The 19,650-nt window shown below is 32.7% G+C and overlaps 1 protein-coding gene and 1 non-coding gene across 3 annotated transcripts in view; one reads left to right on the top strand and one right to left on the bottom strand.

Annotated features, from left to right (window-relative positions):
* LOC118194085 (PDF receptor-like) overlaps positions 1 to 19,650 on the bottom strand; it is a 583,685-nt gene that overhangs the window by 20,823 nt on the left and 543,212 nt on the right. For both annotated transcript variants that reach the window (XM_085813435.1, XM_085813434.1), the window contains exon 8: positions 7,182 to 7,267. In XM_085813435.1, the coding sequence (XP_085669561.1) occupies positions 7,182 to 7,267 (86 nt within the window). The remainder of the gene's footprint in view (positions 1 to 7,181; positions 7,268 to 19,650) is intronic.
* TRNAP-CGG (transfer RNA proline (anticodon CGG)) lies at positions 13,738 to 13,810 on the top strand. The gene has a single exon. It is a non-coding gene; the product is annotated as a tRNA-Pro (tRNA).

The following is a 19,650-nucleotide window of genomic DNA, read 5'->3' as shown; positions in this document are numbered from 1 at the left end:
GCCTTCGGCTTTTAGAGAAATTATGTTTTAGTTCTGGTTTCGCCAACAGATGGCGCCACTTGCTTATTCTTGTCCAGGCTTTCTTATCTTATCTAAACATTATTTCCTATCTTGTTCATTTGCGGTTTTGCAGCTGAAAATGATGGTTCGGTAAAACCATCGAAACTAGTCCTGTGAAAATTTTGTGAATTAACGCTGATTTTTGTTGTTTGACTTCTAAATCAGAATTCTCATCGGTTTTCCCGATAATGTTCTCGAAGGCAGATCAAAAGCTATAAACATCCTGCCCTGTACGCGAAGTAGCAGTTTTATCGTGAAGAATATTTTGAATGCATTGAGTTCGATAGTAATGCCTTGAGTTCGGAGATTAGCTCGACAGCGACAGAACTGAGTCGGGAGCTATATTTTAGTGCTTTACCGTGAAGCTCTCTTCCCCGTTACAGCCTGACGGCTGTGTTGCTGATTGTTTCAGCGTGTTTGTTCTAGATTTTCGATGACTGTAACGCGTCTTTGGAACTGTTCTGTGTAATACTGACGAATAAATTCTATTTTGATTCTTCATCAAGTGATATCATCAATCCCTCCAAATCTATGAACCCGTAGAACTCAACAACAGGGTAACCACCCATCCTTATCCAGCTACTTCAGTTGCCAGGATGTATAACGTGAATACGAGACAGTATTCATATGAAAGTTCTCCACGAAGACACTCCTCCTTCTAAGCAGATAGCCCTTGCGTCTTCGTCATATTCAAATGACCTAACCTAAAACTTCAGTTGTTAAGACTCGCAGGTTTTTCACGAATTACATCTGAGATGATTTACTCATACGGTTACAAGTGGGCCTTCAGAACACAGCACAGTGCGCAAAAATGTATTGCATTGTATTCATGCAATATCAAAAGTATTTACAACGAAAAACGTTTATGGCGTGCAATGCAAATAACTAAATAAATAAATAAAGCTCATTTCTAATGCTGCTTGTCTGCTTTTCGCGTTTTAATGCCGGCATATTTTCTTGAATCTTAAATTAACTAATATCATCCAAATTAAAGAGGGGAATCTTAATATAGCAGTTTAGTTATGAATTATCAAATATTTAAGCTCTGTTTTCCGCTCAACTGAGCATTCCATTGCATGAACTTCATTAGAAATATATAAGGCACTTTCTGATTTTGTTAACTGAATTTACATTCCATTTGGAAATCTGATAATTTTTTCTTTTGAGTTATAGCACTTTCTCTCCGTACTTTATCGTTATCTTTCCTTGGTAAAATTTATTATATTTTACGAGTGGCATTATTGTACTCTCATCTAGGAACTTTTCTGTTTCAGATGTCTACTCGTACTTTAATTCTGTTGTTGCATTCATAAATATTTAATCTGTGCTTTTGCTTTTCTCTTCGGTGCATCACATTACCTTTTCTTTCATTTATCTGATGTATTGGCTATCCTCGTTTATTTTATATTTATTACCTCATCAAGTCTACATGTTGGGATATTTCTAATGCAACTACTTCACGATAGCTTAACACATTATAATAATTTAAGTTACTACAAGTACCAAATAGGAATTTCAAATATGGTTTGTTGAAATTTGAAACTGCATGAAATTTTTGAATTTGTAACTGAAATTTTGGTATTGACTTTGCTGACAATTTTATTTGTGTGAGGAAGTCTCGAAAATTCAATCAGCACAAGATTGACTACATGCTTTTTTTCGGTGTGTATGTTTTGACCTTGAAAAGTTCATTGAAAAAAATGCACGGAAATATTTCGGAAATCAATCTCTCTAAAGACTTGTTTTATTAGGGGAAAAAAAAGGCTCCAGCCGCCCAACTGGTAAAGTGGTTACCGACGCTGACTGCCGAACCGAAGGGCTCGGCTTCGAATCCCGCAGAAGGCATGGATGTTTGTACATCTAAAGTGTTTGTGTGGCAAGGAGGCACTTGAAATATGTAGCGAGCCGAAAGTCTTCTCGAGAGGTTGGTGGTAGGGGAAGAGGTGGTGAGACCCTCGGACTCCATCAAAATTGGGGGCGATACTGAGCACTGTCACCTGTACGGTGCTCCAGGCTGTTTCCAACGACAAGCGCAGTCTAGCACCCCTTGAAGCGATGAATTTCGTAGGCTTGTTCTGATGTTACTGTAATGCAAGTGAGATAAGTCACAACAACATGACTCCCGGCTGAAGTAATATTTTACTAAAATTATAAACGGTAATACCCAAAAACTTAACAGAATATTTCTGAATAAAACTATAAAACATTTTTATCATTTTCTTTTGAATTTAATGAATTCTTTTTCTGTTTCTTTTAATTCAGGATTCGAAATCAATAGTTATTAAATTTAAGCGACAGGTAAAGTTTCCTTGTTATTCTAGACAACTCTAGATAAAAAAATTAATTCTTTATGAGGAGAAAATTTTATAATACGTATGTTCTACGCAAATGATTCTTTCCCTTTCAAAAATCCAAAGAGATATTTATAAATTTTTAATGCGCTGAAATCTAGCGACAATTTATGTATGAGAAAGTGGACAACTTTTTTTAGAATTAAATCTAATTCATAGTTACTTCAGTGTAATATTTGATTCAGTATAAAATTCAATTTCAAATGGCAGTATCATTTTGAGACGCGCACTATATGCATAAAGGCAGCAATTTTTACTGTCTCAAAACTCAAAAAGAAAATTTATTAAATTGAAAATTCTATAATAATTCTATTTTTAAGAATTTTAACGATTCTTTGTTTTCAGCATTCATACCAAAATTGACTTCATATAAATTACTAAATAATTTGTGTTCTTAAACTTCAATATACTGATGTTTTCCGCAAATAATTTTGTCATTACGAAATAATATTTCAATTAGAAAATAAAAACAAAATTAATAATCAATTAGAATTATTCTGTATCAGCTTTATTAGAATTTTTAGCTTGCTACAAAAAAATCAGAACTGCTTTATTATTTTGAGATCCATTTTACATGCATAAATACACAATTTATATCTGGGGAAAAAAGGAAAAGCATGAAGATTTGAAAAACAAATTGAGAAGCAAAGTGAACTTGTAAAGCAGTCAAGAGAAGCACATAGCAAAAATTATTGACGAAACACGAAATAGTATAATAATTTGTCAACAGATGGCAGCACCAAAGTTTATGGATTTTCAAATGATGTGCAACGAGTGCTGGTGTATTCGAGTTGAAATGATTCTGAAATCAGTAGAATTCAAATCAGAATTTGAGTTTTAGCTAAAAAAATTCTGAAGTAGCTTTTTTTTTTCCCTCCGCAGTAAATCAGAAAATTCAGCTCATTAATTCGACAATTTCATTTATCCTTTTTTAAAAGTTTAATTGAAAAGTAATCAAAATTTATAAAAATATACTAAAATTTACTAAATGTATTAAAGTTTTAATTAAAAGTACTTAGTTAATAAGCATGTGGTTTTGAATAAACAAATTATAGAATGAATATAACTTTGAAAAACGCAAATAAAGTTCAAACAAATTTAATTTGTTAACAGGAGAAGATATTTTAGTTAATGAGAAATAATCATGAAATATAAATAAATTATATATTAAATATAAATATAAATCGAAACATCATATCAAAATTCTCAATATTGTCCTACTGTCATTTATAAAGTTCATTAAATACTTTGCAAATCTAAACCCTTTCCTGCGGCAATAAAATTCCTTTATGTTACCATGTTTTTCCCTAACATGTCGCAATAATACGCAGTCTTTGACGAAATGTCATGCCAAAAGACTATTATTTTGCAAATTGAATCTTTTCAGGTACGCCGGGAAGAGCCCATGTCCAGTAATTATTTGATTGTAATCAAAATCGCGTATCATTTTCATATTTCTAGAAATTATCCGAATTATTTTAGAAATTATCCAATTATCCGAATCAATTGGGACCGAACCCCATTCGGATAATCAAAAATTCCGATAATTGGATTTTTTCCGAAGAAAAGGTCTACGTACACTTTTGTTAATTGCTGTATGTACCGTATGTTGAAAATGGAAGAAAAAGCTATTTTTAAAGAAAAAGGGGTTTTAATTAATTAAAATGCAAAGGCAACACTTTTACGTGTGCATGTTAGATAGCGCACTCTACAGTACTTGCAAGTGCTGAAAGTCATTGCATGCTGAACATCTCAGTCAAAGTAAGCTGTTTGACGGACACCTGTGGCTGCACTTAAAATTTCTTAGCCAGCCGTTACATGCTTTACAGGATGACCAGCTAAGCTTCTGAGCTAAGATCTTAGCTTTTTCACAAAGAATCTGAAAAGAAATTGGGTTTTCCACAGAACGTTGCTACAAAAACCACTTGAAAACGACATCTTCTAAATTTTTGTTTGTTGCTGCCTTCATTGATTTTCTTGAAGAATTCCCATCTCCGCTTTCAAGCAGTGACACGAAGTTTAAAAGTGTAGGTTTGCTTCTTTTAATGTTTGAAATCGCTGATTGTACAACACTACGTTTTCGTCTTAATTTTGTTTTCTTAAATTATGACAGCAATTCGGATAATCAGTGATTCGGATAGCCGGGGTTCGGATAAAGTTCTACTGTAATCTTTTCTTTTTTCCGAAATGTTCCATTTCTCCTTCTAGCAGTCATAATAGAAATAACTGATTTTACCAATAACAATTCTTTTTGATGCCTGAATATCGAACGCATCCACGGCATTACCCATAGCAGTAGTTTTGGGCAGTATGTTGGCCCTCTCATTGCCTTTACCATATCAGCTTTCACTTAGTTCAATTTTCACTTCACGTATTTTCTCAACTTTCACAATGCGTTTTTTTTTTATATATATGAGACCAAAATATTAGTGTTATCATCATCTGCTAATGCTTCCAGACCAGATAATGAGTATATATAAGAATTTTCGGACACCCTACACTTATGAATCAGACACGAAGAGAACACTTTGCCAACTCCCCACTAGAAAGAATGTAAGTTACTTAATACCTTTTCTGGCCTTTATATCTTTATGTACATTCACTGTTCTTATTATACTTTTTATATTATTTTTACAAAATTTGCATTATTTATCGTATTTTGTAATCTTCTATGTTTATTTCAACTTTACTTTGAATTCTATTTCATAATGACAATTTCCTATGTTTAATTTTTACAAATAATATAGAACTCAAATGCATAAACATGAGGGTGTCGGGGACGGTTACTCGAGTTTTTTCGGATTTCTCTACAGAAATTGCTTTTTACTCCAAATTGAATTGGCTAAAATGCTTCATAAGAATAAGTTCTTTGAGTATCAGCATTGCTTCGTAATCCCTTCTTATTCGCGGAAATATTTGGCTTGGCTAGAATTGCCGGTTTGGCTTTACCTTATAACTCGAGTAAAGAAGAAACACCTTCGTATTTACGTATTTATTTATTAATTATTGTTCATTGAACGGGAGTTGGTTTGTTCTCCTTGAAAAGTCAACTAATTTCCGATCAATGACAATGATTACATGCATTTAATTTAATTTTTCCTTTTACAATTGAAATTTTGTTCTTCATGATGATTTAATTCCAGTCCCCGTTAAAACATTATTTACATTTTACTTTCAAGTTACTTCAAAACATCTTTCAAAATATAACTTACCAGTATGGATTCACTCTTTTAAAATAATTCTTCTTTAATTAAACTTAGGAGATAATATAATCAATTAATCAATATTGTTTAGAAAATAAATTATTATTAACTAACTTTGCAGCAATTGCGCAAGTAGTAGCAACTTGTTTTCGCACTAAATGAATTTAAGATCATACAACATTATATATATATATATATATATATTAATATATGTTTTTATTGTCAGATTTCCATTTAAGAGCAAATATGATAGCAGCCAAATCGGCTTGAAAAACCGAAATTGTAAGGATTAAGTATAATTTGGTTATGTACCAAACAAGTAAACCACATTCTCGCAGTTTGAAAAAAAAACAACGATACCTGGAGCTATTCAATTATGAATAACATAATCCTCCACCAGAACATGAGCACCTGGAAGCCTGAAGTTTAAATTTCGAATTTGATTTATTACCTATTTCATATTTTGTAAAAAGAATTTTTGATAAACAAACTCAATGATTTCAAAGCGAGCAGTGGCAATACTATATCGGGGAAAAAAAAAATTCTAAAGCTATGCTGTTTTTAAACATTTTGTGATTTTGCCGTTGAGTCGAATTTTATGTGACGTAAGCGCCGAGAGCCGAGAATGTGATATTTAATAAATAAAATAAGCACTCAACACGTTAATAATAAAAAAACAAAACAAAAAAAAATTGTAAAGCCATCTTAACAAGAAAACTAAACATTGATATGATGAACTGAGAAGGGACTGAACAAAAATATGTATAACAACACGGTGGAAATCCTTAATAAATCCTTTTGGGCAGTCTTTAAAATCTGCAACCTTTTAGAATTGTTTTCTAATTTAATATTTTTAGGCAATACATATTTAGAATTATATCTCACAAACCCGTTTATATCTGACGGAATTATGAAAAGTATTGTCATAGCGAATTACATAAATTTAATCCGATTGCTCACAAACAGCATACACAAATATAAAAAGATTATACTTATTTTCCTTTCAAGAATCACACGTTATTTTTTTTAACTAAACATTCGCGAATTTTATTACAACTACTTTATCGTTTTAATAAAAGAAAATGAGAAACAATAATATTCAAAATTAAAGAGTTCCTTCAGAAATTTGCATATGTGATAAACCATAGCTATTTTCCAACGGAAACAAGAAGTAAATTCGTTATAAGCCTCTTATCCATCCTATGCCAAAAAGTAATTTCTTTAATGCACGACGTAAACTCAGATCGAACTGGCATTTCGTTAAGAGGATGAGCACCCAAATCTTATATTGCTAACAGTCTAGAATTATTTCCGGTTTCTTCTTTTACTTTAGTATTCCAGTCTCCCCACCCCTCTCTGAAAACTACACGTTGTTTCTTTGAAAGCTTTCTCAAGCAAGGGAGGCTTACCGGTAATCTAAATATATGCTATTTAAAACTTCCGGCAATTGCCTGGCGGGATCTATAAACGGCCGAAATAGCCCAATTTCCTGGAAAGCAAAAGCATTTGCCCACAACTATAGTCTTTCAGGACTCGCATTGTATTAGAAAGAATAATGAATACTCACTTGACTTGCTTGGTTTCTATGGAAACGCTTGTTCGGAGTTTCGTCACCAAGATGCGGATGATGTTAACAAGGAAAACGGCATTCACCTGAAATAAAGGGAATGCTGAACTGTACTCAGGAGCTGGTTGACTTTGTATTTAATAACAAAGATTATCATAACAAAGATATTTACTTTATTATATATTTATTAATCATTTTGTTGCTGTAGAGGAACGATCTGGCTCCAAAACATTTTAAATTCTCAATCACAAAGCTGTAAAATCTGTTACAGTAAGTACACAAAAGAAAAGAATACTCAATTCAAATTACGTAGGTCGAGAGTATAACGCGCTAGCAGCGCCTCCTGTCGGCAACTCTTAATCACTACTGAACATACTCCCGACCTTGAAACCTTACGGGTTTCAAAATATTACAATTAGTATAAACTGTTTTAAAGCGCAATGTAATAACAAACAATTGTAAGCAATAGCAATACAATGGTTCAATTTTAAAAGACACATTAAATCATAAATGCAACATAAACACTGGAAAGAAACACATTACAATACATAAATCTAATTACAATTCACAGGAAGAACACAAATGTCTCGGACATTTCTTTTTAACAATTTACCACCTGATAATACTATGTTAATCCCTCAAACCTTTTTATCTTTTCCAAAATTTATTTCTGCAATTCTACCTGTTAACCATTTTGTACTGGGCATATGCTCATCCTTGACTAATACAAGAGAACCCACCTTAACATTATCTTTAACAAACATCCATTTACTACGTTGTTGAAGGTTATTTAAATAGTCTCCCTTCCATAACTTCCAAATTTGTTGACTATATTTCGTTATATTTTGCCATTTTGAGAGCCTATTTTCTGGTATCTCAATAAGTTGGGGTTCAGCTATTGAAGTTAAAGGCCTCCCTATGAGAAAATGTCCGGGGGACAAGGTTTCAAAATTATCAAACTCGGATGATAAGGGAGTAAGCGGTCTAGAATTTAATACGCTTTCAATTTCTAGAATTACAGTGAGAAATTCTTCAAGAAACAGATGAGCATTGCCAATAATTCGTTTCAAATGAAACTTAAAAGATTTCAACCCGGCTTCCCAAAGGCCGCCGAAGTTTGGTGATTTAGGAGGGATAAACCTCCACTCAATGTTTTCACTTAGCAGGTATTTAGTCAAAGTTTCATCTGGGTGTTTACACAATTTATGTAGTTTTCTGAGCTCAATGCTTGCACCCACATAATTCTTTGCATTGTCACAATAATTTTGTACATTTACCCCTGCGACTAAAAAATCGTTTCAAACAAGCTGTAAAGGCATCTGAAGTAAGATCAGAGACAAAATCTAAATGGATGGCTTTGGTGCTTAAGCATACAAATATGCACACATAAACTTTGTTTAGTTTACCCCTACGCTGATTTTTAAATTTAATGTGGAATGGTCCACAAAAATCAGTTCCAACATTACTAAATGGGTAAGAAGGTGTTACTCGTTCTTTGGGCAGATCACCCATTATCTGACTCTCAAAAACAGGTTTGTTTTTAAAACAAGTTATACATTGAAAACCAACTTTACGACAAACATTTCTGGCATTTAAGACCCAAAATTTACGTCGAACATGATACAATAATGCATTTGAACCAACATGCAAATACTTTAAATGATAATATCTCACAATTATTAAAGTTAATGGATGCTTATCTGGCAGAACAATTGGATTTTTCTCATATGTACTGAGGTCAGAATGCTTCAGTCTGCCTCCAACCCTTAAAACATTGTCTTTATCTAAAAAACAGTTTAAAGGTTTTACCTTGCTGTTGCTGGGCACTGAGACACTTCTCTCAAGATGTTTTATTTCATCTACAAACTCACCTTGTTGGATTAACCTAAATAAATAGAGTTCCGCTCTTCTCAACTCGCTAAATGTAAGGTGACCTGTAAGCTTTTCATTTCTAACATTATTCATAAATATAAATACATAGCACATAACAGGAAAAATAGTTAAATAATTATTACTCAAGGAAATAATATCATCAACTATAGAACTATAATTTAAAACAGTAAAGGCAATAGGAGAATGAACATTAGAGTTATCAGTTTTCTTTAGTTCATCAGAAAAGTCATCTAATGAAAATCAATGTCATTATTGTCTACCGGAACATCAGTCTTTTCTCTCAAAAATTGGGGTCCATGCCACCAAATGTCACTGTTCAATAAAATGTCAGCACTGACTCCCCTGCTGAGGAGATCAGCTGGATTTTGCTTCTCAGGGCAGTGTGCCCAGGCACTGGTATCACTTAAACTCTGTATTTAGTTAACTCTATTGGCAACAAATGATTTCCATTGTTTCGTAGATCCTTTAATCCAATAGAGAGTTATTTTTGAATCCGTCCAAAAGAACACTTTTTAAGGAGGGCTTTTTTAAATCTACTGTTTTCGTGACTTTACTCGCTAGTCGGGCGGCAAGCAAAGCACCGAGTAATTCTACTCTCGGAAGAGTGATTTTCTTTAGTGGTGTCACTTGACTCTTGCTAACCAATAAATTCACTTCGATGTTATTATCCTTCACAACTCTTGCATAAATAGCAGCACCATAAGCTTTTTGGCTAGCATCACAGAAGCAGTGCAGTTTTAAGATATCGGTTGGCTCTTGTATATTTAAATTGAGCACGTTTCTAGGAACTCGTAACTCAAAAAGTTTAGGAACCTCGGAGCACCACTGAAGCCATATTTATTGTAGATCTACAGGTATTTGAAAGCTACCCAAGCGGATCAAACATTTTTCAATTGTACGTAGCAGGAATCGTTTGGTACTTTCGTTTTTAGACAGACTGTCCACTAGGTTCTGCTTTCCCAATATTAGACAATCTTCAGTAGGATTCCACGACAGTCCCAAAACTTTAATAGTGTTGACTTGTGGCTGTGTGTCGAAACTTTCACGTTTCCAAAACTGCATCAATATATTGTCATTCGTAGTCCATTTTCGTAGCACTAGGCTAGCTTGGCTCATAATAAATGTAGCTTGAGTGGAGATTTCAAAAGCATCCGACACATTATCAGCTCCAGAAATATAATCATCCACATACAAACAGCGGTCTACGCATTCTGTTGTAGACGGGAATTCTTCAGAGTGCTTTCTCAGGTGAATTTTCAAAGTAGCAGTCAAAAGGAATGGACTGCACGTAACACCAAAAAGAACACGATTAAATCTGTAAACTTGAATTTTACCATTTTCTTACCATAGAAAACGAACTGCATCTCTGTCCTTTTCGGCTAATAAAATTTGTAGGAAAGCTTTCTCTATGTCTGAAGTAAAGGCGACTTTGTTTAATCTGAAATTAACAAGAATGTCGAATATGTTAGAATTCAGGTTTCGCACTGACCACAGGCAATCATTTAGACTTAAATGCTTAAAGTTATGACTGGAACTGGCATCAAATACTATTCTCATTTTTGTAGTTGAACTTTCCTCTCTAAAAACTGGTTGATGTGGCAAATAGAACACAGGTTTATCAGCAGGTTCCTTAGGACATCTAACTTTCTCTATATTATTCTTATTTTCATAGTCTTTTAAAGTTTCAATATACTGCAAATGAAGATTTGGGTCTTTTTGAAGTCTGTTTTCAGTAACGATGAATTTATTATTGAGCTCTCCCCAATCTCTTTTCCATGGTAATTGAACCTCATACCGGTTACTTTTAAAACGAACAGTTTTTTCAAATGTTTCTAAAGATTGATCTATCGCATTTTCATTGGGATCATCTTTAATTCCTATAGACTCAAGTTGACAAAATTTTTTAATTTCATTTTCTATATCCCTATAATTATTAATTAATCCACAGTGAACTGCGCGCGTATTTTCAGTCTCTGAACCTAAAATGCTGCCAGTGGCTATAAAGCCAAAAACAGAATTTTGAAATCTTAGCTCTGAGTTGGGCACTTCAACTTGACCGAATTTTAAGATCTGATAAAACACCTCTGCGCCTAATAATGCATCAATTTTTCCTCTTTTATAAAAGTTTGGATCAGCAAACTTAATGTTTTGAGGAAAATGTTCAGTCGGAACTTCTATATTATTTATTGGTATGGAGTCCGAGATTTTAGGCACGCACAAAAATTCTAAACTCATTTCAAAGTTAATTCCGTTTGAAATAGAAGCACCTATTTTAGAATTAATATTTATTCTCGTGTTATTTAATCCAGAAACCGCATAAGATATTTTTTCTCTTTTAATCCCTAACGAATTAGCACATTCAATCGTTAAGAATGACGTCATCGAACTTACATCACACAAAGCGCGAACTGATTTTAATTGACCATAACAATCTCTGATTAAAATATTCCCAGTAGAAAGTAAAACATTTTTGGTGTGACGCATTGCGTTTACAGCTGTGCCGTCGAAAATACTTTCTTTATTGGTAGAAGAAGAGTCATAAACAAATTTTTCAGCATTCGGATTAAGACTGACTGTCGTCTTCTCCCCCCTACTTCCGGCTTTGAAATATGAGCACTTTCGGATTTATTTTGTTTTTCATTTTCGAAATGTAACAGCGTTGAATGCTTTCGTGAGCATTTTTGACATCGATGATTAGACGAACACGTTCGAACGGAATGGTTTTTCAAACAATTAAAGCAAAGCTTATTTCTTTTCACGAATTCACACCTGTCCTTGACAGAAAGATTTATAAATTCCGGACACTTATATAATGAATAGAATTCTTCACCACGGCACTTTATACACTTCAAAATTATGTTTTTTTTTGTATTAGAAGTGGATATCATACTCGTAAGTTTTTTATGTGGAGAATTATTACTCTTTTTTACCTCCTTTATTTTACTATTTTGAAGCGTTCTCGCTTGGCTTTGTAAAACGAAAGTAGTTGTTCAATCGTACCAAATTCTTCCGAGTTTTTAATTCTTTTTCCCACCAATATCGAGTCGATTTATCAAACTTATCCACTATTAAATATACTATCATTATTTCCGATAAGTTTTCTACTTTGTAGTTTAAAATATTTAAAGTTCGAATACATTCGTTCGTTACATCAATTAAATTTAGAATAGAACTAGATGTCTCGCTAATATTCGGCTGATTCAAAAGCTTTTTATTAGAGCATTTAGAAGCTCACGTTTATTCGAATGCCTATCTTCTAAAAGTTTTCAAGCTATATCGAAATTTGTATCCGATATAGAAATAGACTGTATTACTCTCAGAGCTTCATCCTAACAACTAGCTTTTAAATATTGCAATCTCATTGCATTACTCTAAATAGATTTGTTTTCTATTACTCTTGCTTTAAACATATCTTTAAACATTATCCAATTCTCTATTTTACCATTGAATGTCGGTACCGATAGCGTCGGTAACGTAACATCAGCAAACACATTTGAATTATTATTACTCGGCACAGTGAAACAGAATGTTCAGAGTTCATCTTATTTTTAAATACGACTAATTTACGTTTAATCATCAACAGCAGCTCATCAACAATATCATCTGTATCTTCTTTATCCTCAACATATTTAGGTTTAATCCTAATATCCGGTGCACACGGGATTTGGCGACTTTATGATGAGCAGTAAAAACGGGACATGTACGATGAGTAGTAAACAGGTCATTCGAAGAATATATATAGTTATATATAGTATATATTATGTATGTACACACATAGTATATAGTGTATAGTATATAGACGTTCTTTGGATCATTTTTGGTGTTGGCGATAATTTTCAAAATCGCGATGTTCTTTGGATCAATTTTGGTGTTGGCGATAATTTTCAAAATCACGCCAAGGCTGCACCGTATACTAGTTACATGCTTCGAAAATTGAATAAAATACAGATTTAAGTTCGTTAGAAATTTCATTAGTTTTGGTTTCAAATGGCTGCAACGCAACTGAATCTGAAACATCTAATGACGAAACAACTTTATCTTTATGCCGCGTGAACTTTTTAACACTCTTTCCTAGTTTTTAGAGCTTCCATATTTATAACAGTTATACTCTTCAAATTTAATAGAGGTTAAAATGGGAGAGCTCACCTTCGATTCTCGACGGACCACTTGAACTTTACTCAGGAGCTGGTTGACTTTGTATTTAATAACAAAGATTATCATCACAAAGATATTTACTTTATTATATATTTATTAATCATTTTGTTGCTGTAGAGGAACGATCTGGCTCCAAAACATTTTAAATTCTCAATCACAAAGCTGTAAAATCTGTTACAGTAAGTACACAAAAGAAAAGAATACTCAATTCAAATTACGTAGGTCGAGAGTATAACGCGCTATCAGCGCCTCCTGTCGGCAACTCTTAATCACTATTGAACAAATGCCATTAGAAAAATTACGTTTTCTTAGGAAGAAAACTGAAGCATTTTAAATATCAGAATATTATACATACTGTCGTATTGAAGAGCATAGATTACAATCCAAATGTTGTTCCTGAAGATCAGTGCATTTAATACAGTAATTATTATTACTGCTGCAAAGCGCTTAAGTTTTGCCCTAATTGTTGTATAAAATTTATAAGGTATTTCTCCCGCCTTCTTAGCATGCCTTCGTAGTGTAGTGGTCAGCACGCTGGGCGCGGAGTCCAGAGGTCTGTGGTTCGATTCCCGGCGAAGGCGTTGCTCATTTTTCATCTATCCTGCTTCCCATTAACCTAATGTCTCTACACAATGACTAAAAAGGAAGTAAATCAAAGCAAAATAAATTTTGAAAATTTACCCTAATTTAAACCGATTTAATCTTTAATCTCCCGTGCTGTACTGATATAAATAATTAGCGTATCCAACTGGATATAAAATGCCGGTGGCAGTGTTGCCAGATCGCACGATATTTCTCAAACTTGCTAAATTTTGACAAACCTGTGTGAGTAAAATTTATGTGTATGCGATTTTGCGAAGTTTTTGCTACTCCATCATCTCCTTGCACTAATTTTTGAGATTTAAAAATTTTTTAATCTATCGTAAAACGCACATATGTTAAAATAATGTATGAAATAAAAATAATTTATAATAAATAAATAAACAAATTATTTATATTTAAAAAGAACTTGAAATAATTAGAATCTGATTAAATTAATTAAGTCAACCAAGGAGAACGGAAGATCTCTGAAAAACATTAACAAACAACGTTAAAATAAAGCAAATAATAATGAATAAGAGAAAAAAGCTGCCAACTTAAAATAATTAGAACAAAAAGTGTAATAGTCTAAACTTGCGGCAGCACATAACAATGCATTTGAACAAATAATTTAAACAAAAAAAAAAAAAAAAAAAAAAAAAAAAAAAAAAAAAAAATGAAAAACAAGGGTTTCAGGTTTTAAATTACGTCCAAAGGGGCATTTTTTTAATGTTTTGTGTGTTACCTTTATTTACTAAATATTATGCTCTTCGCACGTAAACCATAAAATTCAGTTCAACAACAATATCGCAAAATAAATTTAAAATGAGCATATCTTTAGAATTTCCGATACACAGTCTCGCGCGCTGGAGATGGAAATGTTTTTTCTGTACAACGTTGCCATTGTTCACTTTGAAATCCTTAATTTGAGTTTGTTAATCAAAAATTTGTTAAAGTTTAACAAAATATGAAAGCGATAATAAAATAAATTCCAAATTTGGGCTTCCAGATGCCCATATTCGATGGAAACATAAGTTATTCAAAATTGGAAGGCTTTAGGTACCGTTGTTTTATCATAATGTGAGAAACATACATACATTTATGCAGATTCTTCATTATTTAATTTCTTTAAATATAATAGAGGGCGGTAATATTTGGTGGCAACAATTTGAAAAGTGAATCGGACATTTATAGTGAAGCAACGCAAAATGCCAAAACGAAAATAATAGTCCTTCAGGCCAAATTGGCTCTTTGGACTAACAATGGAGAATTAATTTGTAGGTTTTATATTTATTTTAACTAACATTTATTTTAAGCTATCTTTCCTGTCAAGCCTTTACTTTCCCCTAGAATTGCCAATGAGTTTAAATAGAAGGGAAACGAGTTTGTAAGTGTGCTTCTTAAATCGCGAACGTGAAGGTTGCTAGGTAGAAATTTAAGAACCGCGCGTTTCGGCCTGTGTGCCTATCTCGGCAGTTCGTTGAATCTTTCAACTGCTTAATCAGTAAGCTTGCTGAATCTCAGCTGTATTTTAGAACGCGGTTAAGTTAGTTACGATTTCAGAGCCTCGTAGGTGATCTAGTGATCTAGTTGTTTATTCATCCTGTCATTAATTTTGAGTTTTACAGTTCTGTTTTTGTTAAACCGCCGGGTCGGCGTAGTTTGTGAGCGTCAAGTGAACGCAGCTGTTATTTCTAAAGTGGAATAAAAAGGGATTTAAACCCTTCTTACGAGTTTGTGTAATTTACAGTTCATAGCAGTCACTACCATAGTTGCTGACAAGTTGGTAAAAAATGAATACCTAAACAATGAATAATTAACACTACAGTTTTAAAATTTTGGTCAGAACGATAGGATACATAATTAAAACTATTAAGATTCGAATTACAGTCCGTAACTTATAACTCCAAAAATACTGAATTTGTGCTAACGTCAGAGGTCATATGAACATACGTAATTATGACGTCCCCAAAATCAAGTGATAACTGACGTCATGTGCTAGTTTTTGCTAATTTTCGATTCTTCTCCTGCTACATTAGTTGAAAAATTTCTGGCAACATTGGTTAGTGGTTCGAATACTCGGGAAGGAATAGCAAATTTTTTAAAGTCATCAGTTTCGAAAATCTCAGTGGTATCTATAATGTCGCCGAACTAAAATTATTTAGTGAATAACTCATCATTATTTAAATTTATTTGATCAGGTCTCGTGCCTAACCCAAAAACTGAAAGGTTTCAGATTTTAAATTACGTACAAGTCAATCTTTAAGCTGAGGAGAATATAAAAGATTCCGTCTGGCGTGCTCTCATGATAGAAGTATTAGCACGCCCAGCTAGCAATTCGAAGTTCTACGGTTCGAATCCTGGGGAAAATACAGTTTATTTTTTCCCGTTTTCTAGCTTCAAAAATTCGAATGATCTCAACACACACACTTCAAAGAAATATTCTTCGACATTCATGCACCTATCCCACAACTTGAACCATGTACAGAACATTCTTTAAAATATTTTAACTCGTTAAGTGTTTTACTACAATTTCGTCAATAAGAATTTCCATTTACTGCGTTGCGATTTGAATGCCTACGCACGGTCGATGTCTCCAGCCTTGCCAATAAATTTTAGTCCTAATTACGGCTCTGAAATAAAGCAGAAAGACCTCAAAATGGGGTAATTAGAGTTTTATAAAACCAAAGGACGCTGAAGAATCTTTAAAAAAATAATGAAGAGAATAATGATAAACATGAAACTGTTAATGCAAACAGAATTGGCCAACCAGATCAAGCAGTCACTAAAGTTTCTCATTGCGATGATTTGAAAACACTGGCAGAGGATATTTGTTTAAAAATACCTTAAATCTGCAACAAGATTGGAATCTGTTTCACTAGGAAGACGAACCATGCCAAAGTGCTTTGAAAAACTTTGATTTCTATTGGAAAAGAAGTTTAACAACAGTCTTTCATCTCCTTGTATTTGGTGCACACAACTTTAATTTCAAAGCCCCAAATCCGAAATAAATTGTCTCCATTCTGAATCACTCAAACCAAATCGCAGAGGCTGCTCTACAGATGTTGTTCGCAGACCTTTTAGATAATTTTCATAGAGCTATTTTACCAAACCTTTTTGTGTTGCAGATGTTCTATTTGATAATTCTTATTCTTCACTATCTTTCTATATCGTAATTTTGAACACAATAATGCTTTTTCTAGTATCGGAAGAAGTTTTTTATCGCATTCCTCTTGAACAGTTTTCCAAAGTCCAAAGATGGTAACTAGGAGGACATTTCGACAATCCGCTCTTTGAAAGTCAAAAAAGGCAAAAATCCATGGAGGATACAACAGGAGATTTAGTAACTATATGAGTGAAAGGTATGACACCCGTTTCGTACTCCATTTTTTGTAGGAAATTAACAGCGGATTTGTACGTGTTGCTGCTAGTTTAGTCTTGATGTAGGTATGATTGATGGCACTGTGGGTAAAGAGAAGGCGTAGTAACCGGTTGCATTAAATTGCCACAAAACAAAACAAACAAACAAACAAACAACAAAAAAAAAAAAATCTGAAATGTTTCAGATTTTAAATTACGTCCAAAGGGGCGTTTTTTAACATTTTGTGTGTTACCTTTCTTTATTAAATATCATGTTCCTCGCACTTAAACCATAAGATCCAGTGCAACAGCAATATCGCAAAATAGTTTTAAAACGAGCATATCTTTAGAATTTCCGATACAGAGACTCACGCGCTGGAGATAAAAAATGTTTTTTCTGCACAACGTTGCCATTGCTCGCTTTGAAATCCTTGAGTTTGTTAATCAAAAATTCGTCAAAGTTTTAAAAAATAGGAAATCGATCATAAAACAAATTTCAAATTTCAAATTTGGTCTTTCACATGCTCATATTCGTTGGAGGATTACGTTATTCAAAATTCGATGACTCTATGTACCGTTGTTTTATCACAATACGAGAAATATACATACATTTATGCAGATTTTTCATTATTTAATTTCTTCAAATATAATGCAGGACTCTAACATTTTGTGGCAACAGTTTGAAAAGTGAACCGACATTTATGAGTCCGACGCAAAATGCCAAAACGAAACTAATAGTCCTTCGGGATTCAAATCCCTTTGGACTAAAAATATGTTCGTTGCCACAATAAATAAAACATTAAAAAAATTCCGTTGACACACAAAAAAAAAAAAAAAAAAAAAAAAAAAAAAAAACATTGAAAAATAATAATAGGATCGTTACCACACAATAAAACGAAACTATGCATGACGTCATTCAAAACACGACTACGTCACTTTCGGAGGAGGAATCCTATCATTGAACCTTATAAGAGATAGACTAACCCAGTGGGCGGGGCGCGCGTCACCGACATGTCGGCAAGAAAGAGTAGGGACGATATGGTTTACTTTAACACTGAAACCTATGGCGCTTGTATCACATATAACTCTTTTTAATTATTAAATGTGATACGTTGTATAGTGATGAAATGATTAAAACCACAGTTTTTTCCAAATAGGATTTAACATATCTCATTAAAGCACATTTTACTGCATTTCGCGCATTTTTTTCACGCGTAATTCGTGTACAAACATCTTTACTTTGGTAAAACGGTAAAAACTCTAAACACAAAATTTATGAACTTAATTTTGCGCACAAATAACGTAAAATTAAATAAGATTGATAGTACGTGATGCTTTGAAATAAAGTAAAATTAAACATGATCTGATATTTTTTAAATTTAATGACCATTTTCAGGCAGTGAATTTTCAAAACTATAATAACATTACAAAACAATCATTTATTTGATTATATCATCATTAACTTATTAACGTTAAAGTGGGATATTTATTTTAGTAATTTAAAAAAATCGGAGCATAAAATATTCTGAGTGTAATGAAGGGAAAAAAAAGGTAAAATAAAATCTAGAAGCAAACAGATTTTATATTACGCCCAAAAGGAACATTTTTTTTAAAGTTTTGTGTGTTACCTATATTTACTGAATATCATGTTTTTCGCCCGTAAACCATATACATTTTACAACAGCATATATTTAGAATTTCCGCACTGGAGATAAAACTGTTATTTTCCGTACATTGCTGTCCCTGAACTCGTTGAGTTTGTTAATAAAAAAATCATTAAAGGTTTACAAAATATGAAATAGATTAAAAGAAATTCGAAATTCGGCCGTCCAGATGACCATGTTCGGGTGGAGGATTACATTATTCAGAATTTGATGGCTCTAGATAACTTCATTTTAGTCACAGTGTGAGTAATATACATACATTCCTGCAGATTCTTCATTATTTAATTTCTTTAAATATAATACAGGGCGATAATATTTGGTAACAACAATTTGCAAGGAGACACGGACATTTATAGTAAAACAGCGCACAATGCCGCTTCGAAGCTAACAGCCTTTCTAGGCTACAGTCCCTTTGGGCTAATAAATTAAAATAACAGTAAATAAAAAAAAATATTATGCAGAACTGAAAATAAATTTAAAAAATAAGCACTATAAAATACAAGCAAGATTAATTATTACGGTTAAATACAATTTTAATATTAGAATTAATTGTATAAACATTTTTAAGGAGTCAAAAGTGTTTATCACTATGATGTATTATGAAACATAATTGAAATAAAATTCCTTTATAGAAATTGTGCTATAATACTCATCTATAATTTAAAAAAAGAAGCATAATTTAGAATTTTAAACACAACTTTCAAAAATTCGTTTTTAAATATTTTAGTATTTTTTACTTATTTACACCAATAAAAAGCATAAAAATTGCAATAGAAAATTGCTTGTTTGAAATTTTCTATTAGTTCAGATTTAAAATA

This window comes from Stegodyphus dumicola, chromosome 3 (genome assembly GCF_044657685.1).
Source record: "Stegodyphus dumicola isolate Sdum_Otavi_A_Nest chromosome 3, ASM4465768v1".
Lineage (NCBI taxonomy): Eukaryota > Metazoa > Arthropoda > Arachnida > Araneae > Eresidae > Stegodyphus > Stegodyphus dumicola.
Note: the sequence above shows the minus strand (reverse complement) of the source record. Positions and strands in the feature narration are given on the sequence as shown.